This window comes from Solanum pennellii, chromosome 12 (genome assembly GCF_001406875.1).
Source record: "Solanum pennellii chromosome 12, SPENNV200".
In the NCBI taxonomy this organism is placed as follows: domain Eukaryota; kingdom Viridiplantae; phylum Streptophyta; class Magnoliopsida; order Solanales; family Solanaceae; genus Solanum; species Solanum pennellii.
This window is the reverse complement of record NC_028648.1, coordinates 56,200,418-56,226,818: the sequence shown is the minus strand read 5'-3', so window position 1 is coordinate 56,226,818 and position 26,401 is coordinate 56,200,418. Positions and strand designations below refer to the sequence as shown.

At 35.3% G+C, this 26,401-nt stretch overlaps 1 protein-coding gene across 1 annotated transcript; it reads left to right on the top strand.

Annotated features, from left to right (window-relative positions):
- Positions 1-19,029: 19,029 nt before the first annotated feature.
- Positions 19,030-20,412, top strand: LOC107006385. Its single transcript, XM_015204950.1, has one exon. It carries the CDS (start codon positions 19,030-19,032, stop codon positions 20,410-20,412), a length of 1,383 nt encoding a protein of 460 aa, XP_015060436.1.
- The last annotated feature ends 5,989 nt before the right edge of the window (positions 20,413-26,401 follow it).

Sequence of the window (26,401 nt, the reverse complement as noted above, 5' to 3'; positions counted from 1 at the left end):
ATATATATATATATATATATATATATATATCATATTACATACTTAGAATCTAAGTCTCTTTGCCATCATAGACTTAACAACATTAAAGTACATTAGGGACATGACCCATAAAACATAAGAGAAGAATATAATACTAATTTATACACTTCACAGTAAACCATAGTTTAGGAGATCCTTTGAACTTAAGGATTCCTTCCCTTGAGCTTAGGAATAATCAATCAAGCATCTCACCATTTAAGACATCCTTTAAGCATCCATAACCTACACTTGTGTAAACCGTAGAGAAGAATGGATTAGTACAATAATGCACTAAGTATGGCAACCGTGCATTTAAATAGGACATTTTCTTGAAATCACACTTCATGTCTTTTTGAGTAAATCTTCATAAAACCTTTGGGTAATTTTTTCCAGATCCTTCACATACTTCATAGACATACACAAAGGCCAAACATCATAGAAAATCACATATAGAATTTAATTCATTTTTGAGGTCACTTTACAGTGAGCTCTTTTACTTTACAGTGAGCTATCTTTTCTTTTATTCACTAACTTCCCAAGTAACCCTCTAGTGACACTTGGTGCAATGAGTCACCTTAGGCCACAAATACAGCATACATAAAATCTACACAAGTCATCACATATCATCATAGAAGTATAGCACATGATAGACCCATTTAAGTCAAGACCTTTGAAATATTACAGTAAGCTACATCAACTTACACATATACTAACTTTACTTCACACCAATGCATTATAAGACCTTACTCATAATTCACTCTAAGTCTACTAGTGCAATGTATGTGTAAAGCTTCATAACCTCACCATACTTAGAAAACCTATCATAAGACTACAAGCCAAAACATTCTATTTCATGGATCAATAATAAAGTGAAGACCACTCCATTCATGTCAACAATCTTCATCATATAGTCATTAAGACTCACATAGTGCATATAATTATAAGACCTAATCACATAGACTCATACCATGCACATCTTCATGAAAAATAGACAAATAATATCATTGCATGCATAAAGATATAATCATAATCATACACATTAAGACACCTTCCTAGAACTTCTTAAGGAGCTACATGTGCATTGTCTAGATGGGTTAATTACTTCCATCTATCCTAAGTAACCTCCCTTAGGTAATCCTAATAGGGTCCTAGTCATTTACTTTCATTGTCCATTTTACATTAGAGAAATTATAGCCTTAACCGAAATTAAGACCTTGGGTGCTAAACATGAAATTTGGTGTTGTAGGTCTTACACCAATGGAAGGTGTTCTAACCAAGCTAAGGTAGAACATTAGCACATGCTAGAATTTTAGTTCATATAACATTGCTAGATCCTATGTGGCACATAGTTTATGGAACTTGGGGGCATCATGGAAACATCACTCGAACACCCTTTTTGATCATGAGGCTATCCACCCCTTGAGGTCTTTGGTGACCTACCTTCCTATAATGGGAAGGGACACCCCTCATCTTCAAGTTTACTCGGTGCTAGGATAAGTTCCCTTTATTGAAAAGCCACTATTACATTACTTTTATAAAATTAGGCTTTAGGATATCGACTCCCTATATGCTTAGCTCATAGGTCATATATGACAGTTCATCAACCTAAATCATGTGAGAACCCCCTTCACATGGACATAGCATATATCATTAGAACTAACTAGTCTAGGATACACTTGAGCGCTGCTTCCAAGGCTCCTTTATTGACTATATCATCGTTCATGTGTGTGTATACATATATGTGAGAAAACATTTCGAATAACATATTAAGGTCACACATGTTCATACATTCATATTCATACACATAGAAACAAAAACTAGGAACTGTCATATGAAGGCACACATGTGCAATGCATAGGCAAGGTCCCATAACCTTGCCCATACAATTAAGCCTATGAAGTCACGTTAATTAAGGAAACACATATCATACATTCATATACATAATCTTAACATGCATAGTAGTTGATGTGTGAGTGTGTGTGTACATTAGTAAACATGATCACACAATGGCTATCAACAACACATTGGCGCAGCCACCCTCTTAGACCGAATTACACTTTCAAGCGTAGACCACATAACACCATTTAGCATAGGAGGCAAGACAATCTTCACATTACATTCAAGACTCCTAACCTTAGCTATTCACACATTCACATAAGGATACTTGGGTAGGGGTCATCAATCCTTAATACTCCATTAATTGTAGGAGCTACACATTATATTAAAATAACCATTTTCACGTTCATGACATGTGTTACACAACTATATTATAGTTAGAATTTGAAACTAGGCCAAGGCTTTACATAGGATGATTCATCACCAACACATATTCATAGTATATTGGTCTTCAAGGCCATGATCACATCACATACAATTTGCAATAAAGTAAGCACCACCACCATAAGTGGACCATACCACACAATGCCATACAAGGCTTCATCAACAATACTATAGATAAGTAGAGAAGAAGAAAAGTATAGAAATATTTACAAATCCCTTTGCCTTTGGTCATGATTCACCATTTATATTCTTTAATCAACAATTTGAATATAAGGGAGTATATAAAGTACCATAATCACAAAATAACCATGTACATGACACTACAAGATCATACTATATCATAATACAAGGCATCACATGTATACTAGAAAGTAGAGAGTCATAAATCAATTGCTAATATTCTTAACTTTGATTACCATGATTAACATTCATAATATACCAATAAAACAAACCTAGGGAAGTATCTAAACACATAGTAATAGACTAAATCATGCTTCATCTATTCTAAATTTAGATCACATTATGTTCATAACATTATCAACCTTTAAGCTAAAACATGTAAATTAATTTTTATAAAGATTCCTTTGATTGGATCATCAAGGGTTGATACCCACAATCTACTCATAACAGCAACCTAATATAATATCTATAATCATCTTCACCTAATGGAATTCAACATTCAATAATTAAAAGGGCAATGTTACAGTGAACTCCTCGAAATCTAAACTAGGCATGTAAAAATCTTCATACCTTGATCCACATTGATCCTTCATCATTAATTCATCATCAATTCATGTAATCAAAAGTAGATATAACCAGTTCAACGAAATAGAATCACAATTCAAACAATAACAAGCCATGATCACAATACCCATGCAAGGCTAAATCAATTTTGGGAAGGGACATGGGTTCATAATTCAATTGGAGTGTTTTCACGTTAAAACCATCCCATTATCATCAATTCATCATGATTAAGCCTTTGAAAACGTTTTGAGAAGGAACCCATGGCTAGATTAAAAGATTGATCATGAAATCTTATTTGGAACTTTGAGATTAACTCTCCGAGTGAAATATTACTTAGACATGAAGGATTACCATAAGTTTTACATGAAAACATTTAAATCATAATGATAAAATCATAGAAATCCAATCTTCAAGCTGTTCTCGATCTTCACCAACAATGGAGGTTTTTAGGGAGAATATTTTTGTAGTGAAAATTTTATTTGTTAGAAGGGATTTTGGAATGGCTTGTTCACGTGTTTTATCCCTTAACTACACCCAAAAATCACTAAATAAAAAATGTAGGATCAGGTTAGGACGTGGAGTTAATTTCCCATTCACCCCTTTAATGAAAAAGTCGGTACGCATTGGCACCAGTCCTGCATCGATGGACCACCATCGACGGCCAGTAGGTCGATCGACTTGTCGTCTATGGCTTCAGTCGATTGGACCTTAGGTTTTTCTTTTATTGACCCTTTCATAGGCTAAGTTTCCATCGATGAAACCTCACCATGGGCTGTTGATCAACCAACTAGGCATCGTTTGGCTCGTCGATTGACACTGCCATGGTAGTGTCTCAACAGCCCTTGGGTCCTTCTTGTGGGCCCTTTTGCGGAGCCTTTGAGAAGTGGTACCCGGTATTTTCCATCGTAAATATGCACTAAGACAAGTCAAGGACCTTCCATTCAAGTTTCACCCAAAACTACACACATAAAACACGTCCAAACATGCTAGGCCCCATCAAGACATACTTGAACGTATCAAGGGCTAACTTTCTGACGTCTTAGATGTTCTTGGACGTTTGACCTCCAAACATCATGAAACTCCATATACTAACTATAAACATAATTATAACTTAATCTCATGAATACAAATATAAGCAAGTCTAGACAGATGAGGTACATAGGTAACTAGTCGTCGAACGTCTTGGTCGTCCCTTTTTTACGTTTGACTTCCAAATCACCTCAAACCTTATAGACTGCCTCAATACCATATTATAAAACATTTTAGGACCTTATTGACTTATTGAAAACATGTTAGCCTCTACACACCCTAACTCATTTTTTGGGTCTTACATAAACTCTGAGGGATGACGGGACAAGACTCCCAATCATCCTAATAACTGAAATAAGTAAGAAATATAACAAAACATAACCAAAAGGATCCTACGGAAGAAAAAAGTCTCACTAAATGAGTCTGAGTGATAAACTGAATCAATGATGCGCTAGATGTTGATCTTGGTTAGGCGTGTCTGCATCATATATATAAGAAGATGCAGTCCAAATGGAATCAATACATTGAATGTACGAATATAGGAGGGGAATTTTAAAAGAATACATGATCTATGAACGTAATGAAGAACTTACCTTGTTCAACTCAACTCAATTAAACTTATTTCAATATAAATAGTGTAAATAAATTCAGTATACATAAAAGCTTTAAACATGGGTTTTCAGCTCAGTGCATTTAAATATACAATAATAATTATGCATTTGTTCAAAAATACAATATGAACTCTTTTTGTATATGTAAATTAAAAATGTTTGTAATGTACATAAAAATACAAAAAACTATTGTAAGAGTTCTCCAACCGACAAGCATTACTTAAGAGCTATCGTGATGATATAATGATTTTCCTGACACTGCACCTTCCTATACCTTGCAATGAGTGTAGAACCTGAACTACTAAGTGGATCCACTAGTCTAAGATAAAAATCTCTAAAGGAATTATCTAAAAAGTTTGACCTTTTCCTAACTATAGTGGCTATATGAATTATGGGGGCAGTGAATTGTCTGAACTCTCCCCCATAGAGGTGCTCAATACTCCTCCCACAATATGATACTAGCTCTTATATTTTTTAAAAAAATATTTCTTTTGGTGATTTGAAATAATTGCTCAAAAACAGAGCTAAAAAACTATCTTGGAAATAAGAGTTTCCTCTCATGGTTTATTGTGAAAGCATATACTCTTTAACTGAAAACTAGCCGAAAGTCTCTTTACTGAAATACTAGCTCAAAGGCTCTTTAATTAAAAAGTTGCTCAAAGTATCTTCATTGAAAAACTATCTCAAAGGCTCTTTATCGAAAAACTATTTCAAAGGCCCCACAATAAATAACTAGCTCAAAGGCTCCTTACTGAAAAACTAGCTCAAAGGTTCTTTGGAAATCAACGTTTTCTTTTCTTGTTTAAATTTGAAAACATTTTAAACCCTTTGGAAATAAATAGTCCGCACATACTTTTGAAGAAATGAACATCAATGTTACTTATTTACTCTTTACTCAACTTGAAATCAAGTCTATAAACAAGGTTAAATCTTTATAAAGGACTTTGAAGACTCTATTAGCTTCTCTTAATATGACTCTTAAGTTCTATTAACTTGACTCATAATTGAACCTTGACTTTACTTGTGGATTCAAGGATTGAGATTTGATATAGGAAAGATCTCATGATGTTGAGGAGTGATTTTAGATACCTAAACATGAGAAAAATCAAGAAATCGGTGTGTGGAAGAATGTCCATGACGCTAAGATGCACTAATTTATACGTAAAATATTTTTTGAGGCTAAGCACTTTATGAAACCCCCATGACGAGGATAATATATTTGATAATCGTAAGGTCCTCGTCACGAACCTGGTACCCAGTTTTTCTTCACTTTTTCATTCTTCATATTCTAGCCCCAATCCGCCTACATTCGATTCTTTTGCTAGATACTTTTTTTTAGGTAACAATAACATATACACTAGAATCCAACTCAAAGAAACTCTAAAAATTGATCTTAAACTCTCTAAACTGCTCAATTTTATTCCAAATTCAATAACGAAAGCAATTCAAGAATGTAACTCAAGCTCATCAAATTCTCCATCTTTTTTAAGGATGAATTTACACCGAATCAAACATGTTTGGCATGTGGGTGAAGGAACCCAATGCTATGTGAACTCACATACCTTGTAGGGATCAGCCCTTACTAAATCCACAAGCTAAATTTGACGATCTTGACGAATCATTCTTCTCTTCTCCTTTCTCCTCTTCTTTTCTCTTTTCTTTCAGCCCAAGCGTATTTTGGTAAAAGTGTAAAATGATCTAAATCTAATTTGACCCTGACTTATATTACAAAAAATGAAATACAACAATTGAGCAAGGAAAATACCAAACTACCCTTTCAAAATCCGTATTGGACATTGCTTATTCTAAAAGCTCAACTTCTGAAGGATACAACCCACTTAAATGGACTCGAAATTGTGCAAACTCGGCGACATTGAAAAGATAGTTCCAAGAGATTTCCTATAATATATTTATGTTCTTATAACTCATCCCGAGCTATAAGTTATAGGCATTTTAAGTTGATCAAAACTCACTTTTTCTAACTTAAACAAATTATCTGAATTATTTTCAAAAAATGACTATTTTCAGTTCTTAGCATCTTCCTAGCTATTTCAGATTGCTAGATGTTACAATATCTCCCCTTGAAGAGATTCATCCTCAAATGAGATTACTCTTACTAGGCTAAGGGTGGTAACATCAAGTTCAACCACCCAACAAGTAAATGCAAACAAAAACCACGCTCAACCATAATTTAAAGAGTACTAAGAAGAGAATTACTACCTTTGTCTACATTTTCTCCGGAGTCAAAGAGATGTGGGTCTCTCTTTTTTATATCATCTTCAGCTTCCTAATTATCTTTCTCAACAAATTTATTCCTCCAAAGGGCTTTTACTAATGCTACCTCTTTTGTTCTCAACTTGCGCACTTGGCAATCTAGAATCTAAACAGGGGTCTCTTCATAAGATAAGTTATCCTTGATCCCAATATTTTCAATTGGTATGATCAATGAAGGATCTGCCACTCAATTTTTCTACATTGATATATGAATTACCAGATGAACCACGGCCGGCTCTTGTGGTAGCTCCAACTTATAAGCTACCATTCCAATCCTCTTTAATATTCGATAAGGTCAAATATACAAGGGACTAAGCTTCCCATTTTTACCAAACATCATAACACCCTTTACGGGTGAAACTTATAAATATACACAATCATCTACTTCTAACTCAATGCCATTTTCCTAACATCACAGTAGGATTTCTGACTATTCTTTATGTCATTTTAAACATCTCTTAAATAACTCTAACCTTCTCCATAGCTTGATGGACTAGATCTTGTCCTATTAACCCTGTTGCACTGACTTAAAACCATCCAATAGGATATCTACATCTTCTCCCGTAAAGAGCTTCATATAGAGCCATTTTGATGCTCGAGTGGTAACTATTGTTGTACGCCAACTCGATTAGAGGTAGGTGATCAAACTAATTTCCTTTGAAATCGATCACGCACACTTTCAACATATCCTCTATAGTCTGAATAGTGCCCTTTGCTTGCCTGTCTATCTAAGGATTAAATGTGGTACTTAAGTTCACCTTTGAACCCAGGAATTTTTTGAATGACTTCCAAAACTGTGCAGTAAATTGCGCATCTCTATCACAAATGATGGACACCAGAACTCAATAAAATCTAGCCACCTCTTGAAAATACAACTTAGCATAATCTTCTACCAAATGAGTAGTCTTTACCGACAAAAAGTGGGTTGATTTTGTTATTTTGTCGACAGTCACCCATATAGAATCATTCTGCCTGCGAGACCTTCGTAAACCTGTGATGAAATCTATACTAATTATCTCTCACTTCTATTCCATAAGTTTTATTTTCTAAGCCAAACAACCAGGCCTTTGGTTTTCTACTTAAACTAGTTGTTTTTTAAATTTTGACAATTAGCAACAAATTATGTAACGCCCTTTGTAGACACGTAATTTTTGAGCGAATTTAAAGTTTAACACCAATTTTTAGAGCATAAATAATTTTATCAATCTAAATTAAATATGTTTTGACTTTTTTATTATTTTCATTAAGTTTATTTAAAAGATATAAGAATAAACAACATAAATATAATTTTTATTAGATAAATTTTTTTTGTTTTAATTATCCCTTAAGTTTTTATTTATTTATTTACATAAAGCAATTAAGTAAATATATATATATATATATATATATATATATATAAAGAGAAAAAAAGAAGAAGAAGAAAAAAAGAAAACACTCCAACACACCCCACGATCCCATGACCCCACTCACACTACACCAACCTGCACACACGTACACACATAGACACAAACATAAAAAAAAAGGGAGAAGATCAGAACAGAAGAAAAAAACAGAAAGAGGAAGAAAAAGAAGAGGAAAAAAGGGAAGAAGAAAAAAAAATCACAATAGAGAGGGGAATTTTTGAAGAAAGAAAAAAAAATATACATCGTATTTTTATTTATTTTGATAGAAATCTTGAGGTCCATTCTTACGGTTCCAAGTTCGTGAATCCTAATTGCTGGTTTCATTTTCTTTTTCTCGTGAACGAGTTTTCGTCAGAGGTAACATTTATTTATTTCCTATGTTGTATAATGTATGTTATCATTGAGTAAGAATTGAATTTCGTACATTAAAGTTGTTCATTGAAACTTATTAATATTTCTTTGACCTAATAACTATATTAATCATGAGTTTTATTCTCATTAACTATAATGTAACAACGGTGGCCTATATGATTATGTTTCACATGTACAAAGGTTCGATTTTATTTATTTACATTTTTATGTATACAATACGTAGATAGTCATGAACTTTATTTTGTTTAAGTTTTACTTTAGTACATTTGTTGATGACTAATTCGATTGACAAGTGAACGTGATTATTCTTTTTGCATAACTTTAAAATATATAAAACGGGTTATCTGCTGACAATTCCTATTCATGAATCGTATGCGTATTTTGCATAAATTGTACCTAAATTAAGATTTCATCTAATTTTTTTTGTTATTGGGTTTAAGAAAAAAAAAACAATAAATAAATAAACAGAAAGTGACAAAAAAATACTTGAAAAAGGGAAAATAGAAATAAGAAAAGAGATCAACAAAACGTAAGGAAAAAATGGTTAAAAATCCATATACAAATAAAGAAAAAAACAACACAACAACAAAATAAAAAAAAAGGAAAACAAAGGGTGAAAGAAAAAAAACTGAAAGAAAAGAAGAACAGAATAAGAAATATAAGTAGGAAATGTAAAATAAAAGATTTATTTTTTTTAAGGCAAAAGGTTTAAAAAACGTGCATGACAATTGAGATAAAGAGAAAAAAAAGGGGGAAAATGCGAGCAAAAAATATAATTAATAAAATAAAGATGAAAGAAATAAATATTAATATAAAGAATGTTAAAAAAAAGGGGTAACAAAATTATTAAAAAGTAAAAAAAAAGGATGTGCAAAGAGAATAAAAAAAAGGAACCAAAAACGTAAAAAAGAAAATCTGCCCAAAAAAGAAAGCAAAAAAAATCAGCAAAGCCAAAAACTTGACATGCTTATAAAAAGAGAAATTAAGAAACAAGCAAAATGTTGAAGGAATAAAAAAATAAATAATAATGTATAAAAACTTGACATGCTTATAAAATTGGATAGTTTTAAATATATCGGATAAATCAAAGATTGGGGGGTAAATACATTTGTTTTAACAATATAATATTCAAAAAATTAGTTAAGTCATAAAAGTCAATAAAGCGGCCGTGTTAGAATAATGGGACTGGAGGGATGCCTAATACCTTCCCCTCGGTGAACAGAATTCCTTACCCGAACTGGTTTGCAGACCAAAAAAAGAGTCATTTCCCTTTGATTAGGGATTAAAAAAAAAGGTGAGTTGGAATACCGTAACTCAATTCAAAGTGGTGACTCTAAAAAAAATTAAAATAATCCCCGATTTAATTATTTCACTTAAATTGGAAAAACCCTTACGCTGCTGCGCGAAAATGGGGTGTGACATCTCTGGCGACTCCGCTAGGGACTAGAATTCGAGCTTGTAAATATGGACTTCTACATAACTTTATTATGTATTTACGTATTTATCTATTTTGTGGATATTGTGTTTAATGGCATAATATGTTATTTGCTTGCTTATTTTTACACTTTTGATAATATGTGAATTATCATATAACTATCTTTCCTCGCGCATCCATCTGAGTCTTCTGAGATACTTTATTCGGAGATGCGATTACGCTCCCGATCCATGAGATACCAAAGATGCGGAAACGCTCCTGGGAAGGATTCAATAATAACACATGTCTTAGGATGGGAAGGAGTAACAGTGAGGCCAGAAAGCCCTGCTACTGGTAAGCTGTCCCTTCTCGACTCGAGTAGTCCGCTCGTTTTACGGCCAGTCTAGACACTTTCCCTAATAGGATGTTTACCTAGTAAAACAAGCCTCAACTATTACTATCCCTAATAGGATTCGATTTATCTGCATCATGCATAATGTTGAGTTAAATGGGGAGCTCGACATTAGGGTCAAGCCTATCTAGGAGAAGTATCCCTACTTAAGACTATTATCATGTACATTATTTGTGTTACTTGTTGCATTATTGGGAAGACTATACAAATGTTGATCGGATTTAGATTAATGAATTATAACAAAAATTAATTATAACGAAAAATATAAAATTAAAATTTTGACCTATTCCTTTTATTAAACACAATTTTCTCTATCAAAATTTATATTTCTTTTACAAATAGAAAAATCTATCATTACCATCAAGTTTTTCTATATAAAACAAAAACAAGGTTGAAAATTTAATTAACAAAAAATAAAATATAATCGAATATACTAATATTTTTTATTTTCTTTTATTCTTTTTAAAATTTTTGAGGGCTACTTCTATCTATTATTTTTTTTCTTTCTCTCATTCTTCCATTAATAACCATATTTTCAAAAATAAATAAAAAAATAAATAAAAATAAAATAAACATAAAAAAATAAAAATTACTTTTTTTTTGTGTAGGATTTTTACGTTATTTTTATTTAAAAAAATATATTTTATTAAGCCTAATTTGTAACTATCATAATATAGGAAAATATGAATCCATATAGAAAGGGAGATAAGAGACAAAGAGAGGATCAATCACCTTGATTCATAATATTGGATAAGGCCCCGACACTCTTGAAGACATAGTATGAAAATATGACAAACCACGGACGAGGAATGGTGTTCAAACGCTTGGGATTTCTACGAAGTCTTTTCTATGTTGAGCCACGGCGGGATTTGATAGAAGCACTAGTGCATTTTTTGGACCCATTAAGGAATATATTCCTTTTTTCTGGTTGTGAACTCAACCCCACCCTTGAAGAGATAGGGGCATTCATAGGAAAGGGTAAACATCTTTACAAAGGAGAGCCTATGATACCAAAACATATTAATGGGAGGAGGTTTCTAGAATTACAGCATATAAATGAGAATGATATAGGTGGTTGTCTCGATAATGGATGGGTACCGTTAGAATTTTTGTACAAAAGATATGAAAAAAGTGATGGATTCGAAGTGTATGGAAAGAAACTCCGTAATAATGGGTGTCGTCTGACCTGGGAAGCACACAGTTATGATGCCTTCGTGGTGGCTTTTTTGGGAATCATGGTATTTCCAAAAAAGCGAGGAAAGATTAGCATGAGCTTAGCTGCAGTCATTACAGCTTTTGAGAAAAAGGCTAATATCACCCTCGTACCAATGATTCTGGCAGACATCTTTCGTGTTTTAACTATTTGCAAGGATGGAAAAGACTACTTTGAGGGATGCAATATGTTATTACATTTATGGATGATTGAACACATTCATCATCACCCTTATGCGGTGGGCTTTAAAGTAGAATGGAATGATTATATTGGAGGCCACAAAGAAAGAATCAAAGATCATAGTTTTCCGAAGGGTATTGAAGCTTGGAAGCAACACCTCAATAATCTGACTGCTGACAAGATTGTGTGGAATTATCATTGGTTTCCATCGGCCGAGGTGATATAGATGTCAACTTTTCGATCATTCATAGTCCTAATGGGTCTTCGAGGTGTCTAACCTTACATGCCACTTAGAGTCATGCGACAACTTGGGCAACGCGAGTTTCTACCACCTAATGAAGATATGCGTGAATTCATGTATGAGTTTCATCCCAAGATACCTTTAAGGCAATCATAGATATTTAAGATTTGGGGGGATGCATACTCTCAAGTCCCAACGATATGGTGAAGGATCGCACAAGAGGCGAGGTGGACCAAGCATACTTAGACTGGGTTCATGATCAGCCCCTTCCTAAGGTTATGCCACAAGGGTCAATAAAAGGACCTATAGATCGAGAAGCAGAAATTCAGGTTAATATTAAGCAAGCTCGCCTCAAAGTCGAAAGAAGCTATAAATCTACTCTGGATATCCTAAGTAATGACCTGAAAAACACTAAAGAGGAGTTGGCCCAACGTGATGCGATACTTGAAGTTAGAGTTAGAAAACACCGCTCTACCATTCTAACCTTACAAGAAGACTTGGGCATTGCCACAAGCGCAATGGAGCAACAGGAAGAGGAGTATAACAAAGAAAAGGCCCAGCTTATGTGCGCATAGTCTAGACACCAAACTCAAGTTAAAGCCTTTATGGAACGGGAGAGAGAAATAGCAAGGTGTTTCAGTGCTTATCAGGAAGACTGTGAGATTGAGAGAGGTCAAAGGATAGCCGAGCGAGATGCGCTCCACCTTCAAATTGAAGAGCTCCAAGAACAATGGGAAAATTTGACACATGAAGTCAATACTGCTCACCACTGGTTACAGAATTGTTATGACAATATGGATGAAGCCAGAGACCGAATACTACAACTTAGGGATGAACTCAACAATGTTTATGCTAGATATTTACACCAGAACGATGAGAGGTTGGGCCGACAGGCCCGTGCTTTGGCTCCATATCTACCGAAAGTGTTGGCAAAGATTTATAAGGGTCTTGGAGATGATTGAGATTCGAGGATTCCGTTTCTTTTCGAGTCTATTTTCTTAGTAGTGATCATTTCATTTTATTATTATTTTTAGTTTTTTTGTCTTTCTTTTCGTTTTGTTATTTTATTTCATTTAGAGTCTATCTAAGTCCTAGGTACTTCTGTTTTGTTTTGTTTTGTTTTGTTTTGTTTGTTTGTTTTATTCAAATCATTGTTTAAAATATTTGAAAATGAATGAAAAAGATTTGCTTTCGGTCACCTTATGTGCATATGTCATGCAAAAAAAAATTAATTAATATCTTTCTCAAACTACGCAAGATCTGATTCATGGGCCAAACATGATATGTAGGCAACCCAGGGGGTTCGATCCAAATTATTATTTTTTTTCTTTTTTCTTTCTTCTCTCTCTTAAAAATAATAATCATAATGATAATAAATAAATAAATAAATAATAATAATAAAATATTAAAATACTAATGAAGAGAAGAATGCCTAGGTAAGCCGGGATGAAACATAAGGTCCTCCATATTTGAAGTATGTATGTGGATGCAATGTGCATAATTTCTTAACACTAATCGGTTTGTTAATCCATTCAGAGAGAGAGATAGGGAGAGAAAGGGAGAGAAATAAAGAGAGACATACTAGCTTAAAGGTAGTTGGTTTGTGGTTAAACTTGCATCACACCCTTACAACACAAGATCGAAAGGGAAACAAAAAGTCACCCCCAAAGACGGAAATGAATCGGACAATGATGAGGAGATCCAAAACTAGATGACTTCACAAGAAACAGGGCCAACAGAAGAGATAAGGGCGTTAAAACAACAAATGGTAGAGATGTACGAGGCTTGGATGAGTGGACAACCTCCACCGTCTTCAATCCGAGACTATTTTAATACAAATATGTCTCACCCTATCCAGGTGTCGACAAGCGATCCGATATATCCCCCTGGATTTGTCCCCTATTCTAACACATCCAATGTCGTTGGAACTTCTATGGTGCGCCCTTCGAATACGTCTGTGATAAGTAATCCACTCTTTGTGTCAAATGCCCCGACTAACAGCATCCCGCAGCCAATGATGGTGCCCAAATCCAACAGCGATCCTCCGCCCAAAGTTCGGCTTGATCAGAGTTACACTCTTGAAGAGGCCTTTAAAATTCCAAGCTCTCATCCCCACATTCATCAATATAGTTCCTCTGTCGAAATTGAGAAGATGGTCAAGAATGAGGAACATGAAGAAATGACTAAGAAAATGAAGAGTTTGGAACAGAGTAAGAGATATGCAAGGACTAGGAGGCATCTCTTTCAGTGACTTGTGTATGTTTCCTCACGTCCATTTACCTGCTGGTTTTAAAACTCCAAAGTTTAAAAAAAACGATGGTCACGGAGACCCCATAGCTCATCTAAAGAGATATTACAACAAATTGAGGGGTGCATAGGGCAATGAAAAGTTACTTATGGCCTATTTTGGGGAAAGATTAGTAGGGATTGCATCTTAATGGTTCATAGATCAGGATATCACCAACTCGCACACATGGGATGATTTGACTCGATGTTTTGTACAGCAATGCCAATATAATATTGACATTGTGCCAGATCGCTCCTCGTTAGCCAACACGAGGAAAAAGACCACGGAAAATTTTTGTGAATATGCTATCAGGTGGAGGGAACAAGCAGGTAGGATAAAACCACCGATGAAGGAGTCAGAGATGATTGACGTTTTCTCCTGGCGCAAGAACCTGATTACTTTCAATATCTGCTTTCTGCCGTCTGGAAGACATTCGCTGAAGTTATTAAGGTAGGGGAAATGGTGGAAAATGGCATCAAGTCTGGAAAGATTGTAAGTCAAGCTGCCTTAAAAGCCACAACACAAGAGCTTCAAAATGGTTCTGGAAATATTGGAGGGAAGAAGAGAAGGGAGGATCTGGCCACTATTGTATCAGCACCTAGGACTCATGTCCAAGATAATTCCCCACAACACTATTTTCCTTCCCAAGCTCCACAATATTCTTTCCCATACACTCCAAATCATGTTTTTAATGCACAACCAATTGCACCCCCTTCTTATCCACAATGGCGTGCACCAACTCCACAAAGTCATCCACCACCCCCACAAGTTCATCAAAATACTGCTAGAATTCCTTTCCATCCTAGACCACAATACAAAAAGGGAAATGGCGTTAAAAATGAGTTCACTCCTATTGGGGAGTCGTATAACAGCTTGTTCCAAAAATTAAGGACGTTGAATGTTTTGAGTCCTATTGAGAAAAAGATGTCGAATCCTCCCCCGAGAAATTTGGATTATTCTCAACATTGCGCATATTGTTCGAATGCCCTAGGGCACAACATAGAGAGATGTTGCTATTTGACAAGGTCCATTCAGGATATGATCGATTCTAATCGAATTATCGTTGAAAGTCCGAGTGGACCCAACATCAATCAAAATCCATTGCCGAGGCATACTGAAATAAACATGCTAGAAGTGATGAAGGGTCATTTAGAGTTTGCGTCTCCGTATAAGCCAATCCTTAGGGTGGGAGTTGGCATTGAGAAGTCAGCAAATGTTGTTGATTTAACAAAAATGATGCCTTTAGGGGCAGAAAGTGTGTTAGAAAAGTTGAGTCCATCAAACACACCCATCTTAGCTGTGAAAGGAGCCCTTGAAGATGTTTGGGCAAGTCCGAGTAAGGCAAAATCGTTTGTTCCAAAAAGGACAAACAACCCTATCTTGATCGTGCAAGGTGCCCATAATCCTCTTGTGATTATCAGGTCAATATCCCAGCTCCCAATGACTAACCCCAAAGCTGTTCCCTGGAATTATTTGAGCCTACTGTCGTGACATACAAAAGAAGAGAAAATGATAAAGAAATAGATGAAGTAGGAGGAATAACCCGTTCAGGAAGATGTTATTTCCCGATGGAATTAAGGAAAACTAAAAAAGACCAAATACAATAAAGAGTCTGGTCACTGAAAGAGAGGCAGAGGAATTCCTAAGGAAGATGAAACTATCAGACTACTCCGTGGTGGAACAATTAAGAAAAACTCTAGCCCAAATCTCTTTGTTGTCTTTGCTAATACATTCTGATGAACATCGTAAGGCTGTAATGAAAATTTTGAATGAAGCACATGTTCCTAGTAAAGTTACAGTGAGTCAGTTAGAGAAGATTGCTGGGAGAATATTTGAGGTAAACCGCATCACCTTTTCAGATGATGAACTACCCAAAGAAGGTACAGGACATAACCAAGGCCTACATATCACTGTAAAGTGTGAGCTTTCATATGTCACTCGAGTTCTAATTGATGGAGGATCTGGAGCAAATATTTGTCCTTTATCAACTCTACAGAAATTGAATGTTAGTGTTGAAAGGGTCCAACCCAACAATGTATGTGTTAGAGCTTTTGATGGGTCAAAAGCAGATGTCATTGGTGAGATAGAGCTCGTACTAACCATAGGGCCTGTGGATTTCGCTGTGAATTTTCAAGTGTTGGATATCAACGCGTCCTACAATCTATTGTTGGGGAGGCCATGGGTGCATAATGCTGGAGCAGTCCCCTCAACGTTGCATCAAATGATTAAGTTTGAATACAACCGACAAGGAGTTATTGTTCATAGTGAGAGGGATTTGTCAATCTACAAAGAATCTTCCTCCCCTTTTATCAAGGCGAATAATGAGAATGAACTATTGGTTTATCAAGCTTTTGAGGTAGTGGTTATTGAGATGTCCCCGAGGGGAGTGTCATTTCAAAACCAAAGATACCTATCGCATCTATAATGGTGGTGAATGAATTGCTGAAACATGGGTTTGAGCCGGGTAAAGGCTTAGGAATCTGCTTGCAAGGGAGAGCTTATACATTGAATCTACGAAAGAGCATCGGTACTTTTGGATTAGGCTACCAACCTAGAGTCGAGGATAAAATGAAGGCAAAGAAGAAGAAGAGAGATGTATGGTCACTTACCAGGCCTATAAAACCAATCTACAAATCTTTCATCAAAGCCCGCTCAACAGAATCTTATCAATCATCTTTTCCAGAGCCAGTGATGAAAGTAGTCAAAGAAATGATCAACTATTTTCAAGATTTATTTGTCGAGGTTGATATGGTGGAACTCGGAGAAAGAACTAGCGACAGAGATGTGAAATTCATTGGTCCTGATGTCAAGCTAAACAATTGGGAGGCCACCGTTCTCCCCGTTAAAGACGAGTCTTGGTAGTCTGTCTTGTTTTTTCTTTTGTGGTCCGATTCATTCAAGGATTGTAATTCGTATTTTATCTTGTCGTTTTATTTCAAACATTCTATTTCCCTTTTCAATAGTATGTAATTGCATCTTTATTTCAGTCTAATACATTTGTTCGTTTTCTTTTATACAGTTCTTTCTTTGCCGATTCTAGTGATATGACATGCATGAAGAATTTTTCCCCAGATCTTAATATCCAATCTAATCTTCGACCTAATATTGAAATCATAAGTCTAGAAATCGAAAATGATGAAGATAGAGTATTTGAGGAACTAAAGAGGGATTTCAATCATTTTGAAAATAAGTCAAATCCAAACATGAGTGAAACTGAGACGATAAATTTGGGGGATCAGGAAATTATTAAGGAGACTAAGATAAGTGTACATGTTCGACATCAAAAAGACGATATAATCCAGGCCCTGTTTAATTACAAAGATGTTTTTGCGTCATCTTATGATGACATGCCTGGAGTAAGCACTGACATGGTTGGTCACAAGTTGCCAATTGATCCTAATTTTCCTTCGATAAAGCAGAAGTTGAGAAAACTCAAAACCGACATGAGTGTAATAATTAAGGAGGAGATCACAAAACAACTTGAGGCCAAAGTCATTCAAGTCGCTCAATATCCTTCTTTGTTAGCCAATATCGTACCCGTCCCTATGAAAGACGTCAAAGTTCGAATGTGTGTTGATTATCGTGATTTAAATAAGGCAACTCCAAAAGATGATTTTTCTTTGCCTAACATCCATATTTTATTGGATAATTGTGCTAAACATTAGGTTGCATCTTTTGTTGATTGTTATGCGGGCTACCATCAGATTATTATGGATGATGAAGATGCAGAACAAACATCTTTTATCACTCCATGGGGTACATATTGTTATCGTGTTATGCCTTTTGGATTAAAAAATGCAGGGGAAAGTTATGTGAGAGCAATGACAACCAGGTTTCACGATATGATGCATAGAGATATCGAAGTTTATGTGGATGATGTTATCATTAAATCTAAAAAAAAGTCAAATCATGTGAAAGACTTAAGGAAATTCTTCGAAAGGCTCTGCAAGTATAATCTCAAGCTTAATCCTGCAAAGGTGTATTTGGAGTACCATCGGGGAAGCTTTTGGGGTTTGTAGTCATTCGAAGAGGTATCGAGTTGGATCCTTCAAAAATAAATGCAATTCAAGAATTTCCACCTCCAAAGAACAAAATTGAGGTTATGAGCCTTCTAGGAAGGTTAAACTACATCAGTAGATTCATTGCTCAACTCACAACAACTTGTAAGCCTATCTTTACGTTGTTGAAAAAAAATGCCACAGTCGAGTGGACCGAAGAATGTCGAGAAACTTTTGAAATAATTAAGAACTACCTATCGAATCCCCCTGTGTTGGTTCCTCCCGAGCCGGGAAGACCTTTGATATTGTATATGTCAGTACTGGATAATCTTTTGGTTGTATACTAGGTTAGCATGATGACACTGGGAAGAAAGAGCGGGCCATTTATTACCTCAGCAAGAAGTTTACCGTTAACGAAGCGAAGTACACCCTTCTTGAAAGAACGTGTTGTGCCCTAACTTGGGTAGCATAGAAGTTGAAACATTATCTTTCATCTTACACTACTTATCTCATCTCTCATATGGATCCGTTGAAATATATTTTTCAAAATCCCATGCCTACAGGCAGGCTTGAGAAATGGCAAATATTGCTCACAGAGTTTGACATTATCTATATAACGCGGACCGCAATGAAAGCTCAAGCATTGGCAGATCATTTGGCAGAGAACCCTATTGATGAAGAATATGAACCACTTAAAACCTATTTTCCAGATGAAGAGATATGTTGTATCAATGAAGATATTCACGATAACAATCAAGGTTGGAAGTTATTCTTTGATGGTGCCTCTAACAGGAAAGGAGTTGGAATAGGAGCTGCTCTTATGTCTAAATCAGGGAAGTATTACCCTATATCAGCCCAACTTAGATTCTATTGTACTAATAATATGTCTGAGTATGAAGCGTTCATTTTGGGTCTAAGGTTAGCTGTTGACATGGGTATCCAAGAATTGGTAGTGTTAGGAGACTCAGACTTACTAGTTTATCAAATTCAAGGAGAATGGGAAACTCGAGACCCAAAGCTCATACCATATCAACATTGTTTACAAGGTCTTTGTCAACAATTCGTGTCGATAAAGTTTAGACACATTCCCAGAGTACACAATGAGATTGCAGATGCATTGTCCACTTTATATTTGATGCTCCAACACCCTGATGGCGCTCATATCGACCCTTTATACATACAAATTTGTGATCAACATGCTTATTGCAACATGATTGAGGAGGAATTTGATGGTAAGCCTTGGTTTCATGATATCAAAACATATCATCAGTCTGGAGAATGTTCGTCGGATGTAACCAGTAATCAAAAAAGGACTATTCGACGACTAGCAAGGGGTTTTTTCTTAAGCGGAGGCATATTGTACAAGAAGGCACCCGATTTAGGTCTTCTAAGGTGTGTAAATGCTCAAGACGCTTCCACAATCATGATTGAAGTACACTCAGGAGTTTGTGGACCTCATATGAATGGATATGTTCTAGTCAAGAAGATACTTCGAGCAGGATATTATTGGCTCACCATGGAGCGGGATTCCATACGATTTGTTCGTAAATGTCATGAATGTCAAATACATGGTGATTTGATACATTCTCCCCCTTCTGAGTTGCATACAATGTCTGCTCCATGGCCTTTCGTGGCATGGGAAATGGATGTGATTGGACCGATAGAACCAAAAGCATCGAATGGTCACAGGTTCATCTCGGTGGCCATTGATTATTTTACAAAATGGGTGGAACCAGTAACTTTCAAGTCAGTGACCAAGAAGGTCGTGGTGGATTTCATCCATTTCAACATCATCTGTCGGTTTGGTACTCCAAAGGTGATTATAACTGACAACGCCGCAAATCTCAACATCCACTTAATGCAAGAGGATGCTACTGATTTAAGATTGAGCATCGAAATTCAACTCCGTATTGCCCAAAGGCAAACGGGGCTGTAGAAGCTGCTTACAAAAATATAAAAAAGATACTTCGTAAGATGGTGCAAAGTTCTCGACAATGGCATGAAAAGTTTCCTTTTGCTTTGTTGGGTTATCGATGTACAGTCCGTACATCAGTGGGCGCTACCCCATATTCACTGGTATACGGGACTGAGGCAGTTATACCTGCAGAGATTGAGATCCCATCTTTACGAATTGTGGTGGAGCCTGAAATTGATGATGATGAGTGGATCAAAACTCGGTTAGAGCAATTAAGTTTTATTGATGAGAAGTGTCTAACATTAGTATGTCATGGACAATTATATCATAAAAGAATGGCACGGGCATACAAAAAAAGGTGCGTCCCAGACATTTTGAGGAGGGTCAATTAGTGTTGAGACGCATTTTGCCACATCATGCCGAAACCAAAGGCAAATTTTCTCCAAATTGGAGAGGACCATTCGTTGTAAAAGGGTATTACCCAATGGTGCTCTTTACTTAGCAGATATAGAAGGAAAAGTGACAGAAACGATCGTCAATGTTGTTGCTGTGAAAAGATATTAAATATGATTTGAGTTTCGACATTAGAAACCCTTATGTTTGGGCTCGACATTTCAAGGGTTGATTCAATGGAATCTCTTGGTTATGCTATTTCCTTGAGTTTTAACAAAAACAAAAAAAAACACAAATTTCCTGAACTACGTTTGACATGATTCGTGTTTCAGCAAGATACGTAGGCAGCCCTAATGTTGGGTTCTGTTCAACAAAATACAAATCCAAAAATCCATATTGTAGTATACTAGGGCAAAAGTCGTTTGTTTATTCATTTGGTCTCTTATCTCAAAGCTCAAAATCAACCCCATCATCTAAAGTCAATCAAAAAAAAAGTCTTTGCATCAACCCTTGATATGTCGAGAGTAAGTTGGTTAAGGGTAGGTAAAAATCCTGAATGGGCACCATAAGACAAATGTGAGTAAAAAGAAATAAAAATTAGAGAGTCTTATTGGTGTAAACCCTATGTGGGCACCGCAAGGCGAAAAGGAGTTGAATATAAGAGAGTCTTATTGGTGAAAATTCTGACATGCACCCTAAGGCGGACGTGAGCTGGAGCAATTAACATGATAGAGTTTTAGCGGCAAAGACCTTCGTGAATATAACAAAGTGTATAAGGGTTCAAAATAATTCATGGCTTCATTAAGTGTCAGGATTCCACATCAAGATTGAATTATCAATAATGGTTGATGAATAGATTGGATAGCCAAGTCTGGAAATCAATTCAAATTGCATGGCATGATCAGTAGACTCGGCTCGCACACTCAGATAAGTTTTTCTTTCTTCTTCTTACTAAAAAAAAGTCTTCATCGAATCTTTTCTTTTATTCTCGTATAGTTCGTAATTTTCTTATACTTTTTCGTCTTTTTTTTTGTATGTATTTGAGTCTAGTCTTTGTCAAAAAAATGGGATGGAATTTCAAGACTCGCTACCAAGTCTCTAAACGGTACTAGGCAAAGCATCAGGCTACTAAGTTAATCTGTCTTCAAGTGTTGAATTCGAAAATTCTCTGATTCTATGAAGGCTAAACAATGAGTATTGTGAGATAAAGACATTGGGTTTAGGTTCCAAAATAAGCAAATTAGGATGAAAGTACAATCAATCAATAAGAAGTATTGACCGTTGGAAACAACCAAAGCGTCATAAGTGTTTGAGCCACCCTTGTAGAAAGATGGAACCACAAACCAACAACCACCTTTTCAAACTCACGAATTTTCTTTGTTGAAGCAGAGAGCGAAATGGAAACCCTACAATAAAGACTTGTGGAATATTACATGAAAGTTGGCTAATATATATCAAAATAGCAATTACCTGAATGTTGGAATATTTATTTTAGTTATTATTATTATAAGTATTATTATTATTTTTCTCCTTGAATGAACTTCAAAATAATGAAGATAGCATTCACAATGTTTCGTTGGTATTATTAGATTGTTGAAAATTTTATCAACATGACCCTCCTGGATTATGGGATTAGCAGGACCCTGCTGGATAATGCGACTAGCAGGACCCTCCTGGATAATGGGACTATCAGGACCCTCCTGGATAATAGGACTAGCAGGACCCATTGAATAATGGCACTAGCAGGACCCTCCTGGATAATGGGACTAGCAGGACCCTCCTGGATAATGGGACTAGCAGGACCCTCCTGGATAATGGGACTAACAGCACCCTCTTTGATAATGGGATTAGCAGGACTCTCCTAGATAATGGGAGTAGAAGGACCCTCCTGGATAATTGGACTAGCAGGACCCTCCTTGATAATGGGATTAACAGGACCCTCCTGCTTAATGGGACTAGCAGAACCCTCCTGAATAATGGGACTAGCAGGACCCTCCTGGATAATGGGATCAGCAGGACCCTCCTAGATAATGCGACTAGCAGGACCCTCCTGGATAATGGGATTAGCAGGATCCTCCTGAATAATGGGACTAGCAGATCCTCCTGGATAATTGGATTAGCAGGACCCTCCTGGATAATGGGATTTGCAGGACCCTCCTGGATAATGGGACTAGCAGGACCCTCTTGGATAAGGGGATTAGCAGGACCCTCCTGGAAAATGGGACTTGCAGGACCCTTCTGGATAATGGGACTAGCAGGACCCTCCTGAATAATGGGATTAGGTTACTTTCTCATAGGATTAACACTTCCTAGTTTAGATTTTTAGTTTTATTTTCTCCTAAAATAAACACTTCCTAGTTGGAGTTTATGTTTTATATTTATATTTGCTAATAACTCACAAAAAATTTTCCAGTGAAAACTGGGGAAAATTTTTTATTTATTTTTTGTTTGTGGTGGTTCTCAGGTTTTCTCAAGCGATACACGGATTTGAAAATCAAGAACAAAGTCTCAATTTTTTTTAGAATAATCGATTCCATGATGGTTAGAATTATCTTCTTCAATGCATGTAGCAGTATGACTTCTTCACATCTTTTACTAGTCAACTTTTGATCAAGAAAACACGCAGCTATTCAAAAGCACTTCGCAAATTGTCATTTTGAAGAATGTCAAAAGTTCCACCTAAGTGGCATGTTCAGACTCCGTTCCAATTCAAAGCTAAGATATTCACCAAAAATCAAAGTGATATCTTAAAGTCAAGATTCAAGTGAAGATTCAAGAAAAGTTGCATGGATAGAAGTTTGTACATTTGTTTTTCTTTTGACTAATAGTTTTCAATTTTTATGTAAGGATAAGAGCCGCGATCTGGAGCCTCGATAGAACCTCACTTAACTTCCAACTCATCACTTTATCTCCTCGAACTACAGGTGGCCTGATTCCCTTATCACCCGGGATATGTAGGATGTCCAAAACAAGGACTTGGTCGCACACATTTTGGTCTTTCAAATAAGAGTTCGGTCAAAACTTGTCACTTTGTCTACTTCCTTGTCTGAAAACACTTTATATTTCCAGTCAAAGAGGGGCAAACTGTAGACACGTAATTTTTGACCGAATTTAAAGTTTAACACCAACTTTTAGAGCATAAATAATTTTATCAATCTAAATCAAATATATTTTGACGTTTTTATTATTTTCATTAAGTTTATTTGACAGATACAAGAATAAACAACATTAATATAATTTTTATTAGATAGGTTTATTTTGANTATATATATATATATATATATATATATAAAGAAAAAAAACACTCCAACACACCCCACGATCCCATGACCCCACTCACACTACACCAACCTGCACACACGTACACACATTTACTACACATAGACACAAACATAAAAAAAAAAAGGGGAGAAGATCAGAAAAGAAGAAAAAAACAGAAAGAGGGAAAAAAAGAAGAGGAAAAAAGGGAAGAAAAAAAAATAATCACAATAGAGAGGGGGATTTTTGAAGAAAGAAAAAACAATATACATCGTATTTTTATTATTATTGTGATAGAAATCTTGAGGTCCATTCTTGCGGTTCCAAGTTCGTGACTCCTAATTGCTGGTTTTGTTTTCTTTTTCTCGTGAACCAGTTTTCATCAGAGGTAACATTTATTTATATCCTATGTTGTATAATGTATGTTATCATTGAGTAAGAATTGAATTTTATATATTAAAGTTGTTCATTGAAACTTATTAATATTTCTTTGACCTAATAACTATATTAATCATGAGTTTTATTCTCATTAACTATAATGTAACAACCGTGGACTATATGATTATGTTTCACTTGTACAAAGGTTCGATTTTATTTATTTACATTTTTATGTATACAATACGTAGATAGTCATGAACTTTATTTTGTTTAAGTATTACTTCAGTACATTTGTTGATGATTGATTCGATTGACAAGTGAACGTGATTATTCTTTTTGCATAACTTTAAAATATATATAACGGGTTATCTGCTGGAAATTCCTATTCATGAATCTTATGTGTATTTTGCATAATTAGTACCTAAATTAAGATTTCATCTAATTTTTCTTGTTATTGGATTTAAGAAAAAAATAAAAAAAAATAAAAGAACAATAAATAAATAAACAGAAAGAAAAAAAATGGGGAAAATGCAAGCAAAAAATATAATTAAAAATAAAGATGAAAGAAATAAATATTAATATAAAGAATGTTAAAAAAAGGGTAGCTAAATTATTAAAAAGTAAAAAAAAAAGGATGTGCAAAGAGAATAAAAAAAAAAGCAACCAAAAACGTAAAAAAGAAAATCTGCCCAAAAAAAAAAGCAAAAAAATTCAGCAAAGCCAAAAAAATACAATTAAAAAAATAAAAAGAGAAATTAAGAAACAAGAAAAATGTTGAAGGAATAAAAAAATAAATAATAATGTATAAAAAATTGACATGCTTATAAAATTGGACAGTTTTAAATATCTCGGATAAATCAAAGATTGGGGGGTAAATACATTTATTTTAACAATATAATATTCAAAAAATTAGTTAAGTCATAAAAGTTCATAAAGCGACCGTGTTAGAATCATGGGACTCGAGGGATGCCTAATACCTTCCCCTCAGTCAACAGAATTCCTTACCCGAACTGGTTCGCAGACCAAACAAAGAGTCATTTCGTTTTGATTAGGGATTAAACAAAAAAGGTGACTTGGAACACCGTAACTCAATTCCAAGTGGCGACTCTAAAAAAAATTAAAATAATCCCCTAATTAATTACGTCACCTAAATTGGAAAAACACTTACGCCACTGCGCGAAAAAGGGGTGTGACACCCTTCTTCATACTATTTAATCAATACATCACTTTCAAATCACGATACATCTTTGTGGAACCTGGATAAATGGAATATCTGGAGCTATGAGCTTCCTCCGTGATCCTCCTGAGTCCACCCACCAATGGTACACACAACTACCTTGATATCTCAATACACCACTCCCCCTTGTTCAAAAGACAATATTTTTTGCTTCTAAACATTTGCCTTCAATTCAAACAAAATGGGATCTTAGTCTTGATTTTCTTTCACTCTGGCAGTAATGAAGATTCATTCCCATTCAACACTACTACTACTCCTTCTGTGGAATCCATTAGTCATACTCTTAAGCGTTCAAGTCGTTGCACATATTTTGCTAACTGTAGCTTTTCTTCCTATTATGGGTGGCACTACTCATAGACAACCTTCTCGAGGAATCAACAACAACATTAGATTACTTGCGTGATAAACAATACTCATGTCATAATCCTTGAGTAATTGTAATCACCTCCTTTGTCTGATATTAAGCTCTTTCTAAGAGAACACATATTAAAGGCTCTTGTCATCATTGAATGCATCAATATGAACATCATACAAATAATGATGCAATATCTTCAAAGTGAATAATGAGAAAACACTCTAAGTCATCTCTCGTATAGTTGTTCTCATAAACTTTTGATTTTCTGGTGGCATAAGCTATAACATAGTCATTCTGCATTAAGACACAACCCAAACCAACTTTATATTCATCACAATACACAGCTAAAGCTTGAGTACCTTTTGGTAAGGTTAAAATTGGGGTAGTAA

Excerpts from the sequence above, each read along its gene's own strand:
- LOC107006385 (XM_015204950.1), top strand. The coding sequence starts at position 19,030 with ATGCCTACAGGCAGGCTTGAGAAATGGCAAATATTGCTCACAGAGTTT.